Here is a 19,365-nt window from a genome sequence, read left to right as displayed (position 1 = left end):
AAGAGGACAAACCGGTATGTCATAAGAAAACTGAAGCTACGATATAGCAATAACCTGGGGATCACAATGGAGTTGTAATAAACATTTCAGTATATGGAAACATGGATTTAATTTCATATTTGTGTTGAATGGTGTACACTTCCTGTAAATTATTAGTCTCTGTGTTCTCCAATTTGTTCTCTGGAAGAAGGTTTTTGTATGTTTTATGATCCAGGATTATACAGCAAATGATGGTTGCAGTGATTTACAAGAATGGAGATAGTCACAGGTTAACAGAGGATATTCACCTCATGATTGAGTACAGTGACACAGAGAATTGTTTTTTTTCTTGGAAATTCTGAGCAGATGATATCAGTGTTTTCTGGCAGTGATGTTTTTTTTTTATAGATGCTACTGTCAAGATCTTAGGAACATCATGAGTATCTATGTAATGTTTGAAAGTAGACATACCATTACATAAAATGCATCCTTAGTTTCATACTTGATATTTAATTGCCTTTGCACGTAAATATATTTACCCAAAAGCATTACAGTTACACTTCTACTGTAGTCTTATAGAAACACTACATGTTTTACACAGTTTGATAGTTAGACTGATTAAACTTTGTTAAACCAAAGTTAATTTGAAATTCTATTAAAAAAGCAAGTTTATTGAGGAAACAAGAGAAGTAACATGCGTTTAAGTACAAGTTGTTCAGAACTGTTGTCAAGCAGTTCAGCAAGAATATTCATGATCTCTCTCTAACCCTGAGTGTTAGTAACATATACATCAGAAAATTTAAGATAATGACCTACATCTACAGATCTGCACACACACAGGCTTTCACATGGTGACTGTTAGGGATTATAGGGATGAGTTAAAAACACAAAATTAGAAATTAGAATATTAATAATATATACATACAAATATACTAGTAATGCTGTTCAGTGGTCTCATAAAAATAAAATTCATGATAGAAACCGTTTAAGGTCACTTCTTAGTACATCAATGACAATTCAGCAGAATCTTTAAACAAAGAATATCATTCAAGGCGACCATTTTGTGCTGTATTCCCAGCTTCTAGTGTGCAAGGGCTCATAGTGTTGTTTTTTTTTAATATCCTGTAAAGGAAAGTCTGGATCATTCTGAATTCAGCAATGCATGATTTCTAAACACAGATGGTTTTACTAGCTCCTCGTCAAAAGGTGCTGCATGTAGGGCGAGGTGGTGATCATGTGGGACACTCATCGTCTGTCATATTCACAGACAAGTTTCCAAAGAAAACCACTTATGAGGCAGTCCGTACAATTTTACTGGCTCAATCACAATTTGAGCCAATCCATGAACATGCAGGTCTCTTTAAAATAGATGGGATGAGGTTTTTTTTCCCCCCAACTTGCACCTTCCAAAGCCAACCCCTCTGAAAGGCTAAGAATATAAAACATTAGGTCCAGAAGCATCACATGATGCCTATTGATGCTTCTCTGCTGGCTGCTTTCTAAAAGCTTTGGCACAACACCGGTGCTTTACAAAGGCACTGTTAAACTTGTGCAATGTGTGAAACCTTCAAAGATGTAAAAATGCTTTGAGTAAAATCATTTAGCCCGGGTTAAATTATTAATTATTTCCCCTAATCTAGGTCAAACTCCATTCCAGTCATCCATCTCTTATAACTAAGGATCTTAGAATATTGTGTTATTGCATAAAAATAACTCATTTTGTTTAACACGAGGAATGCTGCATCTTCTTTTACGCTCCTTTGAATTATTACATGATATTTCCAAATCAGTGGTTTCCAGTCTACATCCACAACCTGTGCTACATATTTGTCTAACTATTTGTCTAACTTTTCAGATTGCTCAATAGTAGTCACTCAGTTCCTTATGGCTCAGTGAAGGTGAATTAACAGGTGTCAAGAGAGTAACTGATGTGGGTTTATATCAAAACTATATCTAAGATTCGTTGTATCTTATGCTCACGATATGACGTGATTATGATAACTAAAGCATGAACAAAAGCCACATTATATCACTTATCAGTCACAGTGTTATGGCTGAATGTAATGTGTCTGTACAATCGCAAGGGACATCGACGTAGTATAGACATGGAAAACATTCATGGCACCTGGATACAGAATTGTAAAGCCCACATGGAAATATGCAGTGGTCAAACAGTCAGTGTCTCTGCTTCACACGGCTTTTTCTAAGCCAAGTGGATAGTCGAATGTTCTGTTCTCGACCGCTGACAAATAATAATTCACTTGGTTGTCATGGTGACTTAAAAAAAAAATAAAAAAGCAACAATTAACGGTAAATCAACATAACACCCTGGAATTATCTTGTCCTCCTTTTTCTTTCCCTCCCACACTTTTCCCACCTGATCATTTATCTGAAACTATTAAAAATGACTGACTTCCGGAGGAAGAAGACTGCCAGTCCTCTTTCAACATATCACCTTCTATCTCCCCCCTACAACATCCTGATTTAGTAACTTATCCCTCTTATCAGTACCCTCCCTTCTCTGCCCCATCCAGTCTTTATTTCAGCTATGATCCAGTCATCTCTTTATATCCCGTCACCATAACAACCACAATGTTCTGACAGATTTGCTGGCACTGCAGTGAGAGGTGAAGCCTCAGAGGGAGAGAGTGAGAGCGAGCGTGAGAGAGAGAGACAGAGAGAGCCACCCACCCACCCAAAAACCTTGCACCAATAACTGTACACTATGTTCCCAGATCATGTGAGATGCTTGATTTCCAATACAACATCGCAATCCTCTCCTGACTCATACATTCATGTCGTGTTGCAGACTGCTATTGTGAATAAACTGGCCTGTGCTGGTTCGCGTACTGTTCTGACAGATAGTCGTCATAAAATCTAGATTTCAGTGGCAATGCTTCGACTATCTCACTGTCAGTCAAAAAAGACAATATAAAAACAATCAATGTGTAACAAATAAATTGTGTTGAAGTGATGTCTTTCCCTCACCAATGGAGCGTCAGGGCTTTCACTGTGCTGAACACTGGGTGAACTGGAACTACAGGAAGGAGAAATGTGGTGCAGGAGCCCTTCAGCTGCTCCGTAGTGGTCTGATCTGTGTGGTTATGTCCACAGCCCTACAGGAGCCATGCCTTCTTTAGTGGCCAGTGGAGGCAGCAGGTTTTCCTCACACAGGAACTTCAGGGGGAAGTAGACCAGCAGACCTCGGACGGCCTTCAGCTCCTCTATGGCCTGCTCAGGGTCGGTGTCGCAGAGGCGTTCCTCGACAGTGTACTCCTTCAGCTCTCGCATGTTGTGCACAGAGTCGAAGGGCAGACATTTGAAAACCTGCATCCAGAACACAGGAGGGGTGAGAAAACTGAAACTTACACATTTCAGCGGTTGGGAATAAGCTTTAAATGTGACAACTAACTGTATGATGCACCATTTCTGGTTTAGACTGTACCTTGTCATAAATGGTGGCATTCAGTTTAGCAGCTGCGTTCCAGCCCAAGAAGAAGAACTCATCGCTGATTGGATCATCAACACTGATACTGGGGTCTGAAGAAGCTCCAACAAGAACACTGGAAGGGAAAATAAACCGTAAGTTTAGCAGTGACCGTGCATTCAAACAACACAAAGGCTCTGTTCTTGTAGACCATCATAATATGGTTCTTATCAGTTCTTATGCAAAAAGGAAACTACACAGGTTCTTCATAAGATGGGTGATAAACTCCTGTCTCACATCTGGAGGTACAGTAATCATTTATTAACACAATGTGATTTGTGCTGACCGGAAACACTCTTTGCGCAGAGCGAGTGTGAGAGGTCCTGCCTGGTACTCCTCCCCTCCCATGACGGATGGTACCCGCTCTTCATCTTCCACAAACACTGCCATCTCGCTGTCTCTACTGCCCAGCATGCTGCGGTCATTGATGTTGGCTGATCCTGGAGCACACGTGGAAAGCACAAACAGTTATAATCTGTCCTTTTCAGAAGCATCATTCTTGTCTAACCTGCAATCATGGAGCAACTATCAGAATGAAATAACAAACGATACTGAAAGTATTCTGCAGAGGAATAAATAATAACATAAAATCTAAAATCTTTAGGATTATAACTTTAAGGTTAACAAAATACTTATATTAACGTAATCTTCCCTCGTATTAGTTTTTCAATATTCATACTCTGTAATTAACCACTTGATCCACTGCCCTCCGCCACTGTGCTTTAGTTCACCTTACTTAAGGAGTTTGTACTTTTAAATATCAAACATCATCCCCTCAATGATAAATTCTTATAAATTAATGTCCATGCATTTGTTGACTTGCATATAATTAATTTGACCGCAGGTGTATCGGTCGTTTTTTAATGGTGCTAAAATGAACTGATGTAATTTCATGGTTTCATTAGCATGGAGTACAGTATAACACATCAATTAAAATATTTCAACAGGAGTCTGCACTCCTGTCAAGCAAGTCTGAGTGCTGTCGAGGCAGATGAGCTATTTTGCCATGGCGCTCGATGGTGATTCAAGGTGACTCACCAATGATATAGCAGCGGTCGTCAGCAATTAGGGTCTTGCTGTGAACATAGATGAGCTCCGTGACAAGTGACTCGGAGAGCCGAGAGTGTGTTCTGAGACCGCAGAGTGTGATGTATTCTGTCCACTTGTCCTCAACTGGGGAGGAAAAACCCGAACCACATTATTCACAAGAGGCAACACAGAAATAGAGTGAAGATTTATTAAAAATCTCACATTAACATGTAGCCTGTCAAAATAGATGTGAAAAGAAGATGGCCGAGTAAAGAATGAAAAGGGAGACTGGGCAGATACCTAGTACCAGTGGCTTCAGTTTAAAGGAGCAAAAGGAGGAGAAAGAAAGACACGTGTCAGAAAGGAAACAGGTGGAATTATGTGACTTCAGGTGGATTTTTGTTGAGATGCAATAGATGCCGAAAAAAACTCACGTTCACGGAGTCTTGACAGGATGGAGTGCTCTCCTCGGCACATGGTCCTTAGATATTGAAATCACATTTAAAATGAGGACAACAACATAATAATAAATTATAGAAAGAACGAAACATTAATGATGAGTGTCTTCAGTGACATTACACCTGGAAATCTGATGGGTGCCAAGGAAATCTGTGACGGCAGAAACACCTGTGAACTCTGAACTTATGTATTTAGTACTTAAATAGAAAAGATAGGTCTATAGGGACTACACTGGCAACGTGCACTGAAAAAAATAAACAGCCTCTGAAAGGGTCTAAAGGACACAAAACATGTGATCCAAATCATTTTATCACAAACATAAGTCAGTGACAGAGCTGAAGTAGATCTACATATATAAGCAACAACTCCACATGATTGGAAACATGCCTGAGCCTGATGAAAGTTAAGCAGTTGAATTTTCCCACGGCTGTCATAATTTGTTGTGTTTGTTCTGGTCTGTGGGCTGAGTGAAGAACAGTAATGGGAGGAAAAGTCTCTCACCTGTAAGTGAAGTGCAGAATGGCTTGGATGGCATTTCCACCTCCTGCACTGATGTCTCCCTCAAACCCAGGAAGCAGAGGAATCACCACAAACACCCTGTACTTCTTCTGCTCTCTGCAACGAGACACAATGTCAACATGCACACTGTCTACAAGTAGCCTATTCCTTTCACTCTATATTTCTATTAATTCTCAGATTTTGTTTCAAAAAACACATTTTGAGCACAGGTTTCATGAATGGGTGCTTCATAGCTTCAAGGTTTAAGAATGTGTGTCTAAAAAATAAAGAGCCACGTTAGTCTGGCTACTACACTGAAAACAGACCTGTGTGCACGCAGGATTCGATTCACAATTGCATCACCAATCCCATTGTAGACGGTCTTTCCATCAGCGCAGCTGATGAAGAACTGGTTCTGAGGGCAGAGAGAAGGCAGATGGTGACTCGGCATGAGGCGAGGGCTAAAACAGGTTAGGTAGGTAGCTGGCAAGGAACGGACAGAGCTGGGATTGCATTCAGACTCATGAATCCTCATGATAAGACACACTGTCTACAGAATTTGTGAAATATGAAATTAATGAGTCAAATGGTGTGTAAGTAAGTAAGGATCACATGCTGAAACATCAGAAATAAAGGAAGTGCCATTTCAGGTGCTGCTACAAAATGTTTTATTGTTACAATGACAGTTTTTTGCCATGTCTGCCCTTTTAATCTATCAGTTCTATCATGAGGAGGACTATGGGAGATTTACACGAGGCAGACTCAAATGGTTTAAACTGGATTTAACTGTTTACTTATTGAAATGTAAATTAAATCAGTAAAACCTTACATATATGTTATAACTAAGCTCATTCTACACTAAAAAGGTACATATTTATCTTTAATCAACACTGGAATTCCTGTGTTACCTCGATGTAGATGTAATGCTCGCTGTTCTCGATGGTGTGGACGTAGGCGTTATGGATCGAGCTTTCACACGTTCCGGTGGACCAACGATCAGCAGAGCGCAACACCTGAAAAAAATAAAATTTAAGGTGAATCATTTCACCACATTTCAAATTAAATATCCTACAGTTTTGCCTTTCTCACGGTTTCTGCCCATTGTGGAAGCTAATTTGGAAGAATTAAAGAATTAAAGCTACCCAAAGAATAAGTCTAATTTGGTTTACTTAAGCTACTTAAATGGACTAAATAGTAAAAGGACTGTAACTGTATAGAACTTTTCAAGTCTTAGCAACCACTCAAAGCGCATTATAGCTCAAGTCAGCATTCACACACACATTCATACACTGATGGCAGAGGCTAACTTGCTGCCGCTCAGCAAGAGCGACAACCATTCATAGGCACTCACACACATTTAGAAGGACCCCAGAAGCAATTTGGACTTCAGTAACCAATGACATCATCCAACCACTGACCTTCCAATTGGTCAACCGCTCTTCCTGCTGAGCCTGAGGCGGTCCTCAGAAAAAGCATTTCAAACTACTTCAGCTACTTCAGGTACTACATATATCTCAAATATCCCACAATTGGAAAATGTAGTTAAACTACTACAGTTTTGGAGCATCTTCAACTTAATTGATTCTTGAAGTAAATCTTGAAACTGCCTCTGTAATGCTAAATATTCATGGCTAAATAAGCAACAATCGAAGTGAAATGGAGAAAAACAGTTTATGTGTTACTGGGTGTAATACACTCATTAACTTGTTTTTTTCCTGACAAAAAACCTTAACCTGCTGTCGTCAACACACGTTATCACTTCATACAAACACAGTCTATTATTAGTATTTTTTTAAAGCTTGAGCTGCATTTTATACTTGCAACAAAAAGAAACCTGAAGCTGCTGCCATCATTTTTGCAATAGTTGAAGGTTTTTTAACTTCTGCTTCACTTACACTCTGTAAACTCTATCAGTGTGACAACTGAAGCCTTAACAAGGGGTCAACAACACCTGATAGGAAAGCCACGGCATAATAGAGTGCGAGGGCTGGTTAGGGTTACAGGCCACCGCCCGTGATAGAATAAGAAAATAGGTACAGCTAAAGCTATTGTTACCCAACGCTCACTGTCTGAACACATACATAGACATAGCATATGATATTCAAAGAGGATGGACCGCATTTCCCATGAAGCCTGTTGCAATTACTATGCTACTACTTGTCTTCCCTCCTCGTCTTTGGCAGGGCATTTGTTTTCTCTGGCTTTACTAAACAGGACAAACATGTTGGAAGTGATTTTTTTCTTTCTCCACAGGCTTCACTCTTGTTCCACCATCTGCCACTGCAAAAAAAAAACTCCACTACAAGAGCCAGAACAGTGTCTCTTTGTTGTACTGGAGAGAAATCCATCTGATTTCCTGCTACATCTGACTTGGTGTCACACAATGTAAAGCGCAGTGCCGGAGCCAGTGGGGCTTTCAATCCTCCTGGCAATAGTCTTGTTTGTTTACAGTAATTACATTTCATAATTCCTCTAAATTAACACAGGGGTGACCAGCAGTGTGATTTCATTTTTAATGAATGCAAAGTGCGTGAATACACTGAACGGCCACTTTAAAGATCCATAAATAGTTCTGTGTTGTCATCATGTGTGTAAAAGGTCGATTTCTCTATGCAGCACAGGTATCTGGCTGTCTCTGGTGTGAAGACTATCTCTGGCATTCTCTTGAACGTTTGTTGAGCTTGTTTCACAACTGGTCACTGTTCTCTGGCAAAGCTGCCGCCCACGGTGAGTAGAGAGAGAGTCTGATTTATCTGGAACACTAACATCACGTGGGAACAGCCTTGGTATAAGAGACGGTACGTTCTGTATGTGTGAAGGCTAAAAAGCATGTTATCTCAAATAATAGCATAGTTCTACACCAAGAAAACAGCTATGACTTACAACAACTTTGATCTGGCTCAAAGGCATGTTTCCAATCATGTCAGGCTATTGATGATATAGATATCAGATCGCTGTCACTAACTCACATTTGTGCCAAATGATATGGTGCTAAAATACTGAAATAATGATTTGGTTACTTAAGATAATACACAGACCTTGTTGTGAGCAGTCTGATGTGAAACTATATTATTTCCATATCACTGCACAGAAGGAGGCACCTACTCAGGGATGAAAGGCTAGCCAACTTGTCTGACTTAGCTTACTTTACACCTTGCTGAGGAGGAGGACGAACATGACAGCCTCTCATCCCTGAGTAAGTGCATTTCCTTCTGTACAGTGACACAGTTTGGTGGAAAGAAAATAGTTCTCACATGGAATTGCTCACAACAAAGTCAAGGAAATCAAGGTAATCCATCCTGAGGAACCAGTCATAAATTTTTTCTGATTTCTGGAAAGAGAAATTGAATTTTTAAAAATGTATATCTGGGTGCTGCTCTGATCACCACAAGTCGAGTGCGAGTTGGTTCTAATAGGATCGAGAGAAGGCAGTAATCTCTGAAGCTTGGCAACTCACACCAAAATAATTTAGACTGATTAATAGCACAACAGATATGAGGAAAGATATAATTATGATTTTGGGTGAACTGTCCCTATAAATAGCATTACCTAGCATGCACGTTGTCCAGTATTAACTGATGCATTTAACATCCATTCTGTACAGATAGTAACAATCTTTGGTGAATGTGTATTCATAAATACCTGCACTTTAGCCTTCGTGGACCCAGGCACAGTGTATGACACCGAGTCAACAGTGCAGTGGGACTTGGGGAGAAGGTAAGGGTAGAACTCGTCCTTGTACTTGTTTTTGAAGATCTAAAGGAGACAAAACAAATGAATTGAAGCCAGACTTCAGACCTTCCTTTAACTCATGTTTCTGACAAATAAACAAACAAATAAGATTATCTCACTACTTCCTACCTGAGACATATTGTTGTGGCTGTGGGTAAAACAGGTTAGCATAACATGATAGATAATGTGGGCAAATAAATCCCAGGTACAGCAGCTTTAAAAAGCCACAACAGTCGAGTCTTACCTTGGTGAAGTTCCAGCGCTGGATAAAGTGGCGGGCTACATCTCTGGCAGCAGGGCCATGAACGGCTGCAGACAGATCACGCCACGGCATGCGAGGAACTTGAGTACGGTCGATGTTATCTGAAAGAGTATAAAAAGCGATCCGCTCAGCTCTGCATACACAGCCTCTCTGAGTATCTGCATGAGTGTGTGTGTGATACTGAAGGACATTTAGATAATATACCTTCAAACGGTTTGTCCAGTTGGACCCAGTCTTTCCTGATGAAGTTGCTGTAGTCTTTGCCAAGCCACAGTTTAGTGTTGCCAGTCAGCTTATCAGACTCGGACTCTGCTTCTGTGTCTGGATCTGACAGTTTTGGACCATCAGCCACACCGTTGTCCTGGTCGACAGAGATATCTGTTAGCTTTTGCAGGCAGTGTGACATATTTAAGGCACACTGGTTCATGACTGCCTGTAAAACGCTTTTTAAGAGTCAAATTCAAGCACTTTTAAAGCACGTTCAAGGCTAAATCAAAAGCCAAAGCCTTTATAATCAGATCTAGACTGTTACTGCACATGCAATAGTGAAATAAAAATATCCTTTATATTCAAAGAAATCAATGTTTACAGCTACGTTGTTCTGGTTACCAGCTGCTGCCAAGACACAAACAAATTAGACAATGGGTTTTGTAAAGACCCACCAGATTATGTTAAATATTCAGTCATTTTCAATGCAGCTAGTTAATTCCTAGTAAATTCCTGACGTACTGGTTACAATTGAGCATTTTCCAAACTTTGTATGAACCCTGTAAACATTTTCATGCTTCACTGGTGGCAATCGAAAGACATCAAAAGAACATATTCTTACTACTGTATCTCCTTTGGGTGTCTCCTCGGTTACACTGTTGGCCATCTCATTCAAACCCAGATCAGTTAGCCGGTAGTCACTGTCATCCCACCTCCCAAAGGCCAGGTCGATCCCCCCCACAAAGGCTACTGTTTGGTCAATGGCCACCATCTTTTCATGATGAGCCCACAGGAACAACAAGGAAGACACATGGTCAGGGTGTCGCATCACCTGATGGGCAGAGGGGGGATGGAGTCAGTGTTAAAACACGAGACAAGGCCTCTGTTAATTGTGTAGAAGTAGCTTGTATATCAAATCACAGACAGACCTTGATGTTTGGGTGCATATTCATAAGCGTCCTCTTGCTGTGCTCACTATTGATGCCGAGTGCCAGCTCTACTTCTTTATACAGCAGAATGCACACTTTGACTCCTTGTTCCTGCCAGGAAAATGTTTAGAGAGATAAGAGTGATCAGCACTGATAATGTGAAATTTAAGTTTTGATTAAATTTAAATTGACTAAAAGACAAGAACAAGAGAATCATTACTGCTTTGCGTTTGAGTATCTCATCCAGGCGCCAGTACTTCTCAGTCGCTGGTCTCTTTAGGAACACTTCAGGGCTGAGCCTACAAGGAAGGACAAATATTCTTTCACATTTTTTTTTTTTACATTATCAACACTTTATACGTAGCTTAAATATGTCAATGGAGCAACCCTCTATATACTAAAATTAAGCCTCTTTATCACCAGATTACACTTACCACCAATCTGTGATGAAGATTTCCTCCCTGGCTTGTTCGAGAGCATCAGCCAGGTCTGCAAAGTAGCCTTTTCCATTCACATACCTTCAAAACGACAATCATGAACCACAAAATGTTAGTAAATGAGAACGAAACCTGTAGACAGAAAGCTGTAACTCTCAGTTAGACTACATATCTTACCATTTGGTGAGTGCGTTCTCACGTGGTGGTGCGAATCCCTCAAAGCGTTGAACTTTGAGGAAGTCGCAGGTTTCTGCAAGCCGGTTGATTTCATGGCTCCACCAATGAGCCTGTCTGTAGCTGCTGCACTTGATGATCAGACTCCTGAACAAAAACAAACAGACCACGCATGCATCACAAACACAAAATAACCCCGGGCATAAATCATTACTCTGGAGCTGTCAGCGCGTGGGCAAACACACAGCTGACCTACCGAGTGAAGTTCTCGATGCAGACTCCATATTTGGTGTCTGTGTAAGCACGGCCCACTTTCACTTTGAACTCCGGGTCGAACAGCAGCACAAAGTTGATCCTGCCGTTGTCTCGGTTCATGTACATCAGGAAGGAGTCTTTCACCACCAACCAGCGCCGTGACCAGCGGAAACAGAACTGATGATGGCCAATGCAATTCAGGCCTTGGATCCGATGGCCCCCTGACCTCTTGAAGATTGGTCCCTCCCTGAGACAAGTTGACACAATAAAAATCTATCACATGCCTTACGATTTACTTCTCCTTGCATCTCACACACTCTTGAAAGGTTTGCTTACAGGCCTTTGGGTCCCAGGTCGGTGACGAAGGATAGAGCACCAACAGAGAGGAATTCCAGCTGAAAGAGAAGGAGATGAGAAAATGTTATTATGTTTCATGACGTCCACTTGGCAAAAGTCTTTATTTTAAAGCTGTTACCATGCTGTGATCATTCCTGCAGAACGAATTCTCCAGCAGGCCATTCAGGTACTCCTCGAGGTATTTCTGCAGTAGAAAAGCAGTTTAGAGTTTTACACTTTTCATCACATAACAGTCAGTTAAGTCATGTGCAAATCAGTGGGACTGCCTTGAAACCGTATGAATCATTTTGGGCCATTGTTTCACTGTGTAGAGCTGATTTGATGTTATATTCATGATCTTCTTGAAATAAAATACATTATACATTTTCTTTAAAAAACAGTATGTACTTTATATGTATTGGTCTGGTTTGTTTGATACCATTTTGCTGGAGGTCCTTCTGGTCCGTTCAGTCCCGTGCAGGCTGGGCATTTCCTCCGACATGGCTCTCAGCTGCTGCCTCTCCCTTGAAAATCTTCAAGAGAAAATTTGAATATTCAAACAACTGAATACTGACCATGAAAAACTCAAAGCAACCTGAGAGATTGGATCACGCATCCCTCAGAGAGACAGAGAGGTTTATTTGCACGATTACGACAAACAGGCCTGTGCACAGACCTTGCCAGAGGCAGCAGGTGAAGCATCATCTTGTGCTTGTAAAGGTCTCGATGCAGCTCCTGGAAGTGCTTGTACTTCCTCTTCACTGTCCAGTGGAAGTGGCCATGTGTTAGCTGCACTGTGTACAGGGTGCCCACATGGACCTGGAGGGGTATTATTGAAAGGATGTGAAATCAAACTAGTTTTGATGCAAATCAAAGGACAGAATAGCATTCACTGGATTTTAAATTGTTATTTCAACCCTTATCTAATGAACCTGGGTATTATTTTCACATTTTTCTGCTTTCCCTCTTATCAGTTATGGGCACATTTTCCTTCAATTTCTGGTTGGGTAAAATCACCAGCCACAGCTTTACCTCAACACGCGATAAGGGAAGAGGTCAGGAAGCCAGGCGGTTTTATCTCTAAATAACTTCTTTAAGAGTTAGAAATGAAAGTTAACACACCCCCAGAGTCAGTTATACTGTAGCTGTCTGCTGCTCTATAAACCAGCGTATAGTGAAGGCAGTGGATCAGGGTTGAACAGCCATGATTTATAGTTCTTCCAGAGCTAATGGGCACTTTTACTGAACAGTTTCAGTGACATTTTATTAACAGTAGTTGTTTAGCCAATATTGTTAACATGCAGACTGGTTAAGAACACAATCACATGGGGATATTTCTAGGTTACCAATTTCCCTGACATGCCTTTGGTTTTTGGACTGCGGGAGAAACAAATGGTAGAACAAAGATGGAGGACGGACATAAAAGCCGACTGAGCTACTGCATATTTATCTCAGCTGTTACCAATTAGCGCACATTCTTCTGTGAGAGACGTAAAAAGCACAGAAAGTTGCACATGATCTTGCTTGTTTGTGTAAATACCCATGTATATATGTAGCATGAAATGGTGAGGAGAGACTGTGTGAATGTGGATGTGTCAGGAGGTTGTCACAACAATTCTTTTAGAACTTGAAAACAATACTGGAATGATAGTCTTTCGATAGCAAAAACAAGCACTAGGCAAACATAATAATCATTTTAGTAAGAAGACACAGTACACATTACTGTAAATGTAAGTAAATGTCACTGAACACACACCAACACATGTTTAATAATGTCAGTGGTTACTGTAGCCATAGGTTGAAAGCATTGTTACTTTCTATAGACTGTGCATATCACATTGTTTCAAATCATGCTGTATTGAAAAAGGATTGGTATTTTCGGTAATTTTGACAGCCTTATGGTGTCGTAGTTATAAAGTGGGTAACTCACAGACCTTCAGAGGCCCCTGCAGTAAAAACCTGGCATCCCTGAAACACCAATTTCCCCAGACCCTCTAAACACTATACTCACCAGTATATACTTAACCTCAACACAAAGAATCTAAACATGTCTCTATCTGAACTACAGGCTAATACAACAGCTGTACCTAGTAGCAGTTTAAAATGACAAAATCATCACAATAAAAACCACACTAATGCTGAGTGGTGTGACATGCATTTGCACAGTTTCAATATGACACTATGATAATTGTCATCATGGGAAAGGTCAGTCAAGTTTAATTTCAAGGGGGGTTTTAGCCAGAATCGAAAATACAACTGAAAAAAGATATTAAAAAGTGATCACAAGTCTGATGTTAAACTGTACAAACCGATTTTAACTGATCATAAAAAGTGACTAATAAAGTTAACGTGTCATCTGAAGCTTTTTATTAACATCACAATCTTTAACAAGCACCAAGAGGGTGAATGAAATAGATTTTCTATATAGAGAAGAAAAATAAACTTGTGTACCTTTGAGCGAGTAGTGTATTTCTCTGTGTTGTCCACTCTGCATGTAACAGGAATGCCAGGTATTAGGTAAGGTATACCCTGCTCCTTTAGCTCAGGAAGATGATGCACCACAAGGAAAGGACGGCCATCTGTGATTTGGGAGATTAAAACATTGCAGTTACATTTTTATGATACAGCTATTACAGTTTCAACTGGCAGCCCATAAGTTTAAGTAAATGTATTTATAAAAGGGACTGCTTTCTTACCACTGCTGGACATGAGCCCATCTAGCTCGTCTGGAGTCAGATCGTTGATGTCTTTCATAAAACGCCGTCTGCCCAGGTTTTGAGCTGTTGCGCTTTGAGCCACCGGCTCAATCACATCCTCAGGACTGGCCATTGCACGGTTGCTACAAATGCCACTCTGCCCTTCTGCAAAGACAAAAGACAAGGGGGGGTTTACACTCACAGCCAAGAGTTTGCACACCTTCTCACCACTGAGCATACATAATGTGCACCAGAGTGGTAAGCATGAGAAAAGTAGTGATCAAACAAATGTGAAACATGTGACCAATCTCTTCATAACCACCACAGCAGATCTAGATTTGACAGCACTGTACTTGAAGTTCACAGTATTTCATCACCTCGGCAAACATCAGACAAACAAAAAAGTGCTTTATTGTTCCAGTAAAGACAAACGTGCCACAGTTTGCAGGCAGCAAGGCAACTTACAACAACCACTCAATAGACTGAAAGTTCAAAGTATCAGCTGATTTAAACAATAAGATTATATTTGCAATAAAAAGGTGTTTCTTCATTCCTGTATGATTTAGTGCCATAGCTGATGATAACCAGGATAATTGTGACATGAAATCTTCATACCATCTCATGCCTACTCGCGTAATCAGCAGCCACAGCAGTACTTGCATTAGTTGTGTTAGTATCAGCAGCAGCTGCAGCATCAGTTGCATTTGCTGCACTGAGTAGCAGTAGCGACAGTAACACGTGTGTCAACTATCAGTAGTTGTAAAAGCAGCGGCAGTACAATTATTAAGACAATACAAGCAAGAACCAGCTTTAATAATAATAATCGTAACAATACAGCATTGTCTGAAGATACAGTTACAGTGTCTTAAGGAAGCAGAAGAGTTAGTGAAACGATAAGCAGACAAGCAGGTTTCTGCTAATCCTTGAGGAAAGCGACACATCACGGCACTCAAAAACAGACAATCTACCGTCAGAAGTACCGCTGATAAAATATCACACACAGAGAGCTCATACACTGCAGGCGTCTTGTGCTGTTTACCTGTTGATCAGATCATCAACATTGCGACATAAGAGAAGTCTGGGAGATGGCGACCAGTGAGACAGAAGAGTGTGTGTGTGTGTGTGTGTGTGTGTGTGTGTGTGTGTGTGTGTGTGTGTGTGTGTGTGTGTGTGTGTGTAAACCCTTTTGTATAGTGTGCTGGTACGCATTAGAATGAATTGCTCAATGTCTCCAGGGAAACGGGTAAAAGGAGGGTAAAAAGAGGGTGTGTGTGTGTGTGTGTGTGTGTGTGTGTGTGTGTGTGTGTGTGTGTGTGTGTGTGTGTGTGTGTGTGTGTGTGTGAAGAAGAGAGAGAGAAAGAGAGCAGGAGATAAAGAGAAAGGGAAATGGATATATATTGAAAACTGAAAGCACCCAGTAATTTGAGGCAGTAATAGTTTCTGAAAACAACTGAGCAAATTTCAATGTCTTTAATGTTAAAAAAGAAAACTGTTGCAGCTATTTGAACTTTATAACACATTTCGTTTAACGTCCGCATTATCACTGAACCTGCCTGGGTGAACTTCTGCCAACACATCTGACCAAAACTTCCTAATATTAGCGGTGTCGCTCTGGGTCGAGATGTATGACACTTGTCAGCTGCACAACACTGAATAACTGTCAAACAGTTAGAAAGGTTTGAGAATCATGTCACATAGATTACCAAAAAAAGGAACAGAATCTCAAACATGTCAGCAAACCAAGGCTTCACCGGAGCTACAATAAACATTAATTTTGTGCATATAGGCGCATGTTAAATCAAACTTTATGCTGCCGTTCCAGAGTGTTTCCCAGCTGCACACAGCATGCAGGAGCAACTACACAAGGGCCTGAATGATGGGTGGGTACTTCACCTGTACTGTACGAGCCAAAGGCTATTGGCAGCATCTAAAGACTCAATAAAAACAGACTGCGATGAAAACAATAAATCTCACTACTAACGGTGACCACAAATCCTGAACGTTTCCTCCCAGCTCCTTGCTGATATACTGTAAATGATCACAGCCTTGAGCCAAATTTAAAAAACATCAGTGAAGAGTTTTGGGGAAACATTCTGGCTCTTTTGAGAAGCAACAAGGTCCTAAAACTGAAGAAAGATGGCTGATTGTTGAGTCGCATTCCCAGGTCATCAAATATTGATGCTGTGTATATGTCGTACCAGCCACCAACTAAAAATGTCAGTATGTGACATTCCTGGAGGACATAGAACAGTTAAGTATCTTACATATCCCACTTTTCATCAACCAGTTGTGAACTATTAAATAAATCGGGAACTACTTGATGTAAGATAGATCAATTTGAGTAATTTCTTAAGAAAAAAAAATCAAAATGATCTGTTTCACGTCTCTTAAACGTGTTCACTGCTTTGTGTTTACTGTACTTCTCCGTGACAGTACACTGTATATATTTTAGGGTGTGGACAAGACAAGACATTTGAGGCCGTCAACATTACATTTTGTTGTGTTCAGGGCCTTTCTGGACATCAGGGATTTCAGCTGAAGTCTCATTCCCAGGTTGTCTGACACCGACTCTTTGGGTTGGTGGCCTTTAATAAGCTGAGATAATGTGCAGCAGCTCAAGAACAGGAGGCTCGCCTTTACGCTTTGTACATTCAGATAACAGATAACAACATAATTCCATTGAATAGTGTCTTAGTGAATACACTGCTATAATCAAGCATTGAACTTATGACCCGTACAGCTATATGCTTGTGATGGGTCACGGCTCTGTGTTTTTGTTGCTGCTTCCGCTTATAATGCTGGATCTTTTCAGGCCATGCAGCCATGTGAGGTGACCTTAAACCCCTCATTTAAAATCACTCGCAGCTGTTTGGTGAGGCAGATATGTTAGCAAAACACTACTTTTTCCAAACAGGCTCTTTGGTTTGTTAAATATAATGAACACTACAATCAAATAAAAAAGATGAGGTCGATGTCTTCATATGGACCACTGAGATTAGTCCGGAGATAATATACTTCTGCTCTTTGACCTGATAGGATGTTCTTGTTTTTTTGTTTTTTGGTGGGAAACCCTTTCGTCTTCACTGCTCACTCAGGTGTCCTACCTGTGTAATACTGCACTACATACACCCAGGGTGCCTTCACAACACAGGCAAAGCTGCCAAGAGGGAGTTCTATCACTGCAAGCCACACCTTACACAGCAAATAGTCACATGAGTGCAAATCTGTGTGTGTGTGTGGATCAGTTACCGCTTTATGCTGCGAGTAGCAGTGACTGACGAAGCCGCGAGAGATTTAAAGCCCCTTTATGAAGAATTTAAAGATGTCACACTTAGATACCCGACTGACACGGAGGGAATACAGGTGGCGACATTTAGAGAGATACTGAAAATGGTCAAGCAACGCACGGACTGACCTGTTGTCATCAGGATTGTCTATTTTCTCAACAAACAAGACGTGACACCACCGTGACAATTAGACGTTGCTATAATAACATGAAAGTACAACACATGGGGGTGAGAGCAAACTGACACCAGCTGAAGATTTAGTGTTTTATACTGCTGACCAGATCTCTAATAATTGTTCTCAGTGATGTAGAGGTGCACTCAGTGTGGTTATTGCACCCTCAGATCACTGCTGGGTTACAGGTGAAACTGAGCACCTCTGACAATGTGTCAAACAGGACGTCAATAACACTGTTGCATAGAGGATTGTGTTTCTGTGGGTCTAACCATCACAAAACACGTTTCATCTGACAAGTTACCAGGTCAGAGATCTGAATATGATCCATTCATTGCTCTAATGGATCTGAGTTATAAAATGGTAATACATGTAGGTGAGTCCTCTGTTTGCACATTCTTGAATGGGGCGACATGGTACAAGCAGTGCACCGCAGATTTCAAAGGATTATCTTGACCAGGATCTGAGTTTATGCTCCCATCTATAAGGGGAAACGTTATGGTCTTTAACATGCAACATAACAGTCCTTCACAGGGGGGCTTTTGAAGACAGTAGAACATTTGGCATCAGACTCTGAAACGTGCTAAATGACAGGATCTGAGTGTGTCATAAATTCCTACATGACTAAAACAACAGTGCTGCTGACTCAACCCCTGCCTGAGCTGGTCCCCAGCGGATTTCCCCAAATGTGCACTAAATTGTCGCCCAAAATAGGGAATTCTCCCTCATTGTGTCAACGTTTCATGACATTATTAACCCATTCAAGTGAACATATACTGGTTTTGCAACGTCCGAGGCACATTTGGAGACTTTACACGCACGTTTCTGAGAGTTGGTGGAAGTTTGGATAACGTGGTGGTTTGTGTGGCGCGCTGCTCCATCAGGACACGTTTATATACATAAATTGAACGAGCCATTTTCTTTAATGTAACTTTTTTTTTTTTTTTTTTTTAAAAGTCAAAGTTTTGCTCGCTGTGGAGGTTGAACAAATACTGAAGGCTAAGTTGAGTCGTCTCCACCCATCTTCTGGTTTCACAAAGCGGCGCATGTCACAACGAAAACTACACCTGAATAAAAAGAAAAAAAGAAAAAGAAAAAGCTACGACACAAATAGCGACAACGTAACAAAGCGTACACACGTCCCCGGCAGCTCGGTGGTGTGTGTCCGTGCCTCAGGGATGTTAAAATCTGCTGATGGGCAAGTCTTCGGTCGGCAGTGCTGCGACATTGAGGAGAAAAAATGTGCGTCAAAGTTACGCCTTAAAGATACTTACTCTGAGTTCAAGCAGCACCGAGGCTCTTCACACGCAGCTACTCCACCCGTCACACAGGAAGATAGCACATAAATCCGGGTTCAAATCTACTGTTCCATCGTATTCCAGCCGGAGGAGCTCATTTGTATTCCCCATAGGTGATGTGCACTTAA

The 19,365-nt window shown here is 40.9% G+C and overlaps 1 protein-coding gene across 1 annotated transcript; it reads right to left on the bottom strand.

The window, feature by feature from the left end:
* Positions 1–469: 469 nt before the first annotated feature.
* On the bottom strand, positions 470–19,359 carry pld2 (phospholipase D2). The gene is made up of 24 exons (XM_037120148.1): positions 19,214–19,359; positions 14,481–14,645; positions 14,236–14,363; positions 12,461–12,603; positions 12,224–12,317; positions 11,924–11,989; positions 11,785–11,843; positions 11,450–11,695; positions 11,197–11,340; positions 11,017–11,100; positions 10,803–10,881; positions 10,583–10,693; positions 10,276–10,485; positions 9,651–9,807; positions 9,429–9,547; positions 9,095–9,208; positions 6,361–6,465; positions 5,779–5,867; positions 5,456–5,569; positions 4,930–4,976; positions 4,505–4,639; positions 3,753–3,906; positions 3,425–3,542; positions 470–3,306 (listed from the first exon to the last, which is right to left on the bottom strand). The coding sequence occupies exons 2-24, from the start codon at positions 14,611–14,613 to the stop codon at positions 3,082–3,084; spliced, it is 2,874 nt and encodes a 957-aa protein (XP_036976043.1). The 5' UTR covers positions 14,614–14,645; positions 19,214–19,359; the 3' UTR covers positions 470–3,081.
* Between the last annotated feature and the right edge of the window lie 6 nt (positions 19,360–19,365).

The sequence above is a fragment of the Acanthopagrus latus genome, chromosome 13 (assembly GCF_904848185.1).
Source record: "Acanthopagrus latus isolate v.2019 chromosome 13, fAcaLat1.1, whole genome shotgun sequence".
NCBI lineage: Eukaryota > Metazoa > Chordata > Actinopteri > Spariformes > Sparidae > Acanthopagrus > Acanthopagrus latus.
This window is presented reverse-complemented; position numbering and strand designations above follow the sequence as displayed.

What these genes read in the sequence shown, in the direction of transcription:
- pld2 (XM_037120148.1), bottom strand. Translation starts at nt 14,613, where the DNA reads ATGGCCAGTCCTGAGGATGTGATTGAGCCGGTGGCTCAAAGCGCAACA. An exon ending in ATCTTCATCACAGATTGGTG is followed by an intron (nt 10,882 to 11,016) that starts GTAAGTGTAATC and finishes CCTTCCTTGTAG; the next exon opens with GCTCAGCCCTGAAGTGTTCC. An exon ending in ACTGGACAAACCGTTTGAAG is followed by an intron (nt 9,548 to 9,650) that starts GTATATTATCTA and finishes ATACTCTTTCAG; the next exon opens with ATAACATCGACCGTACTCAA.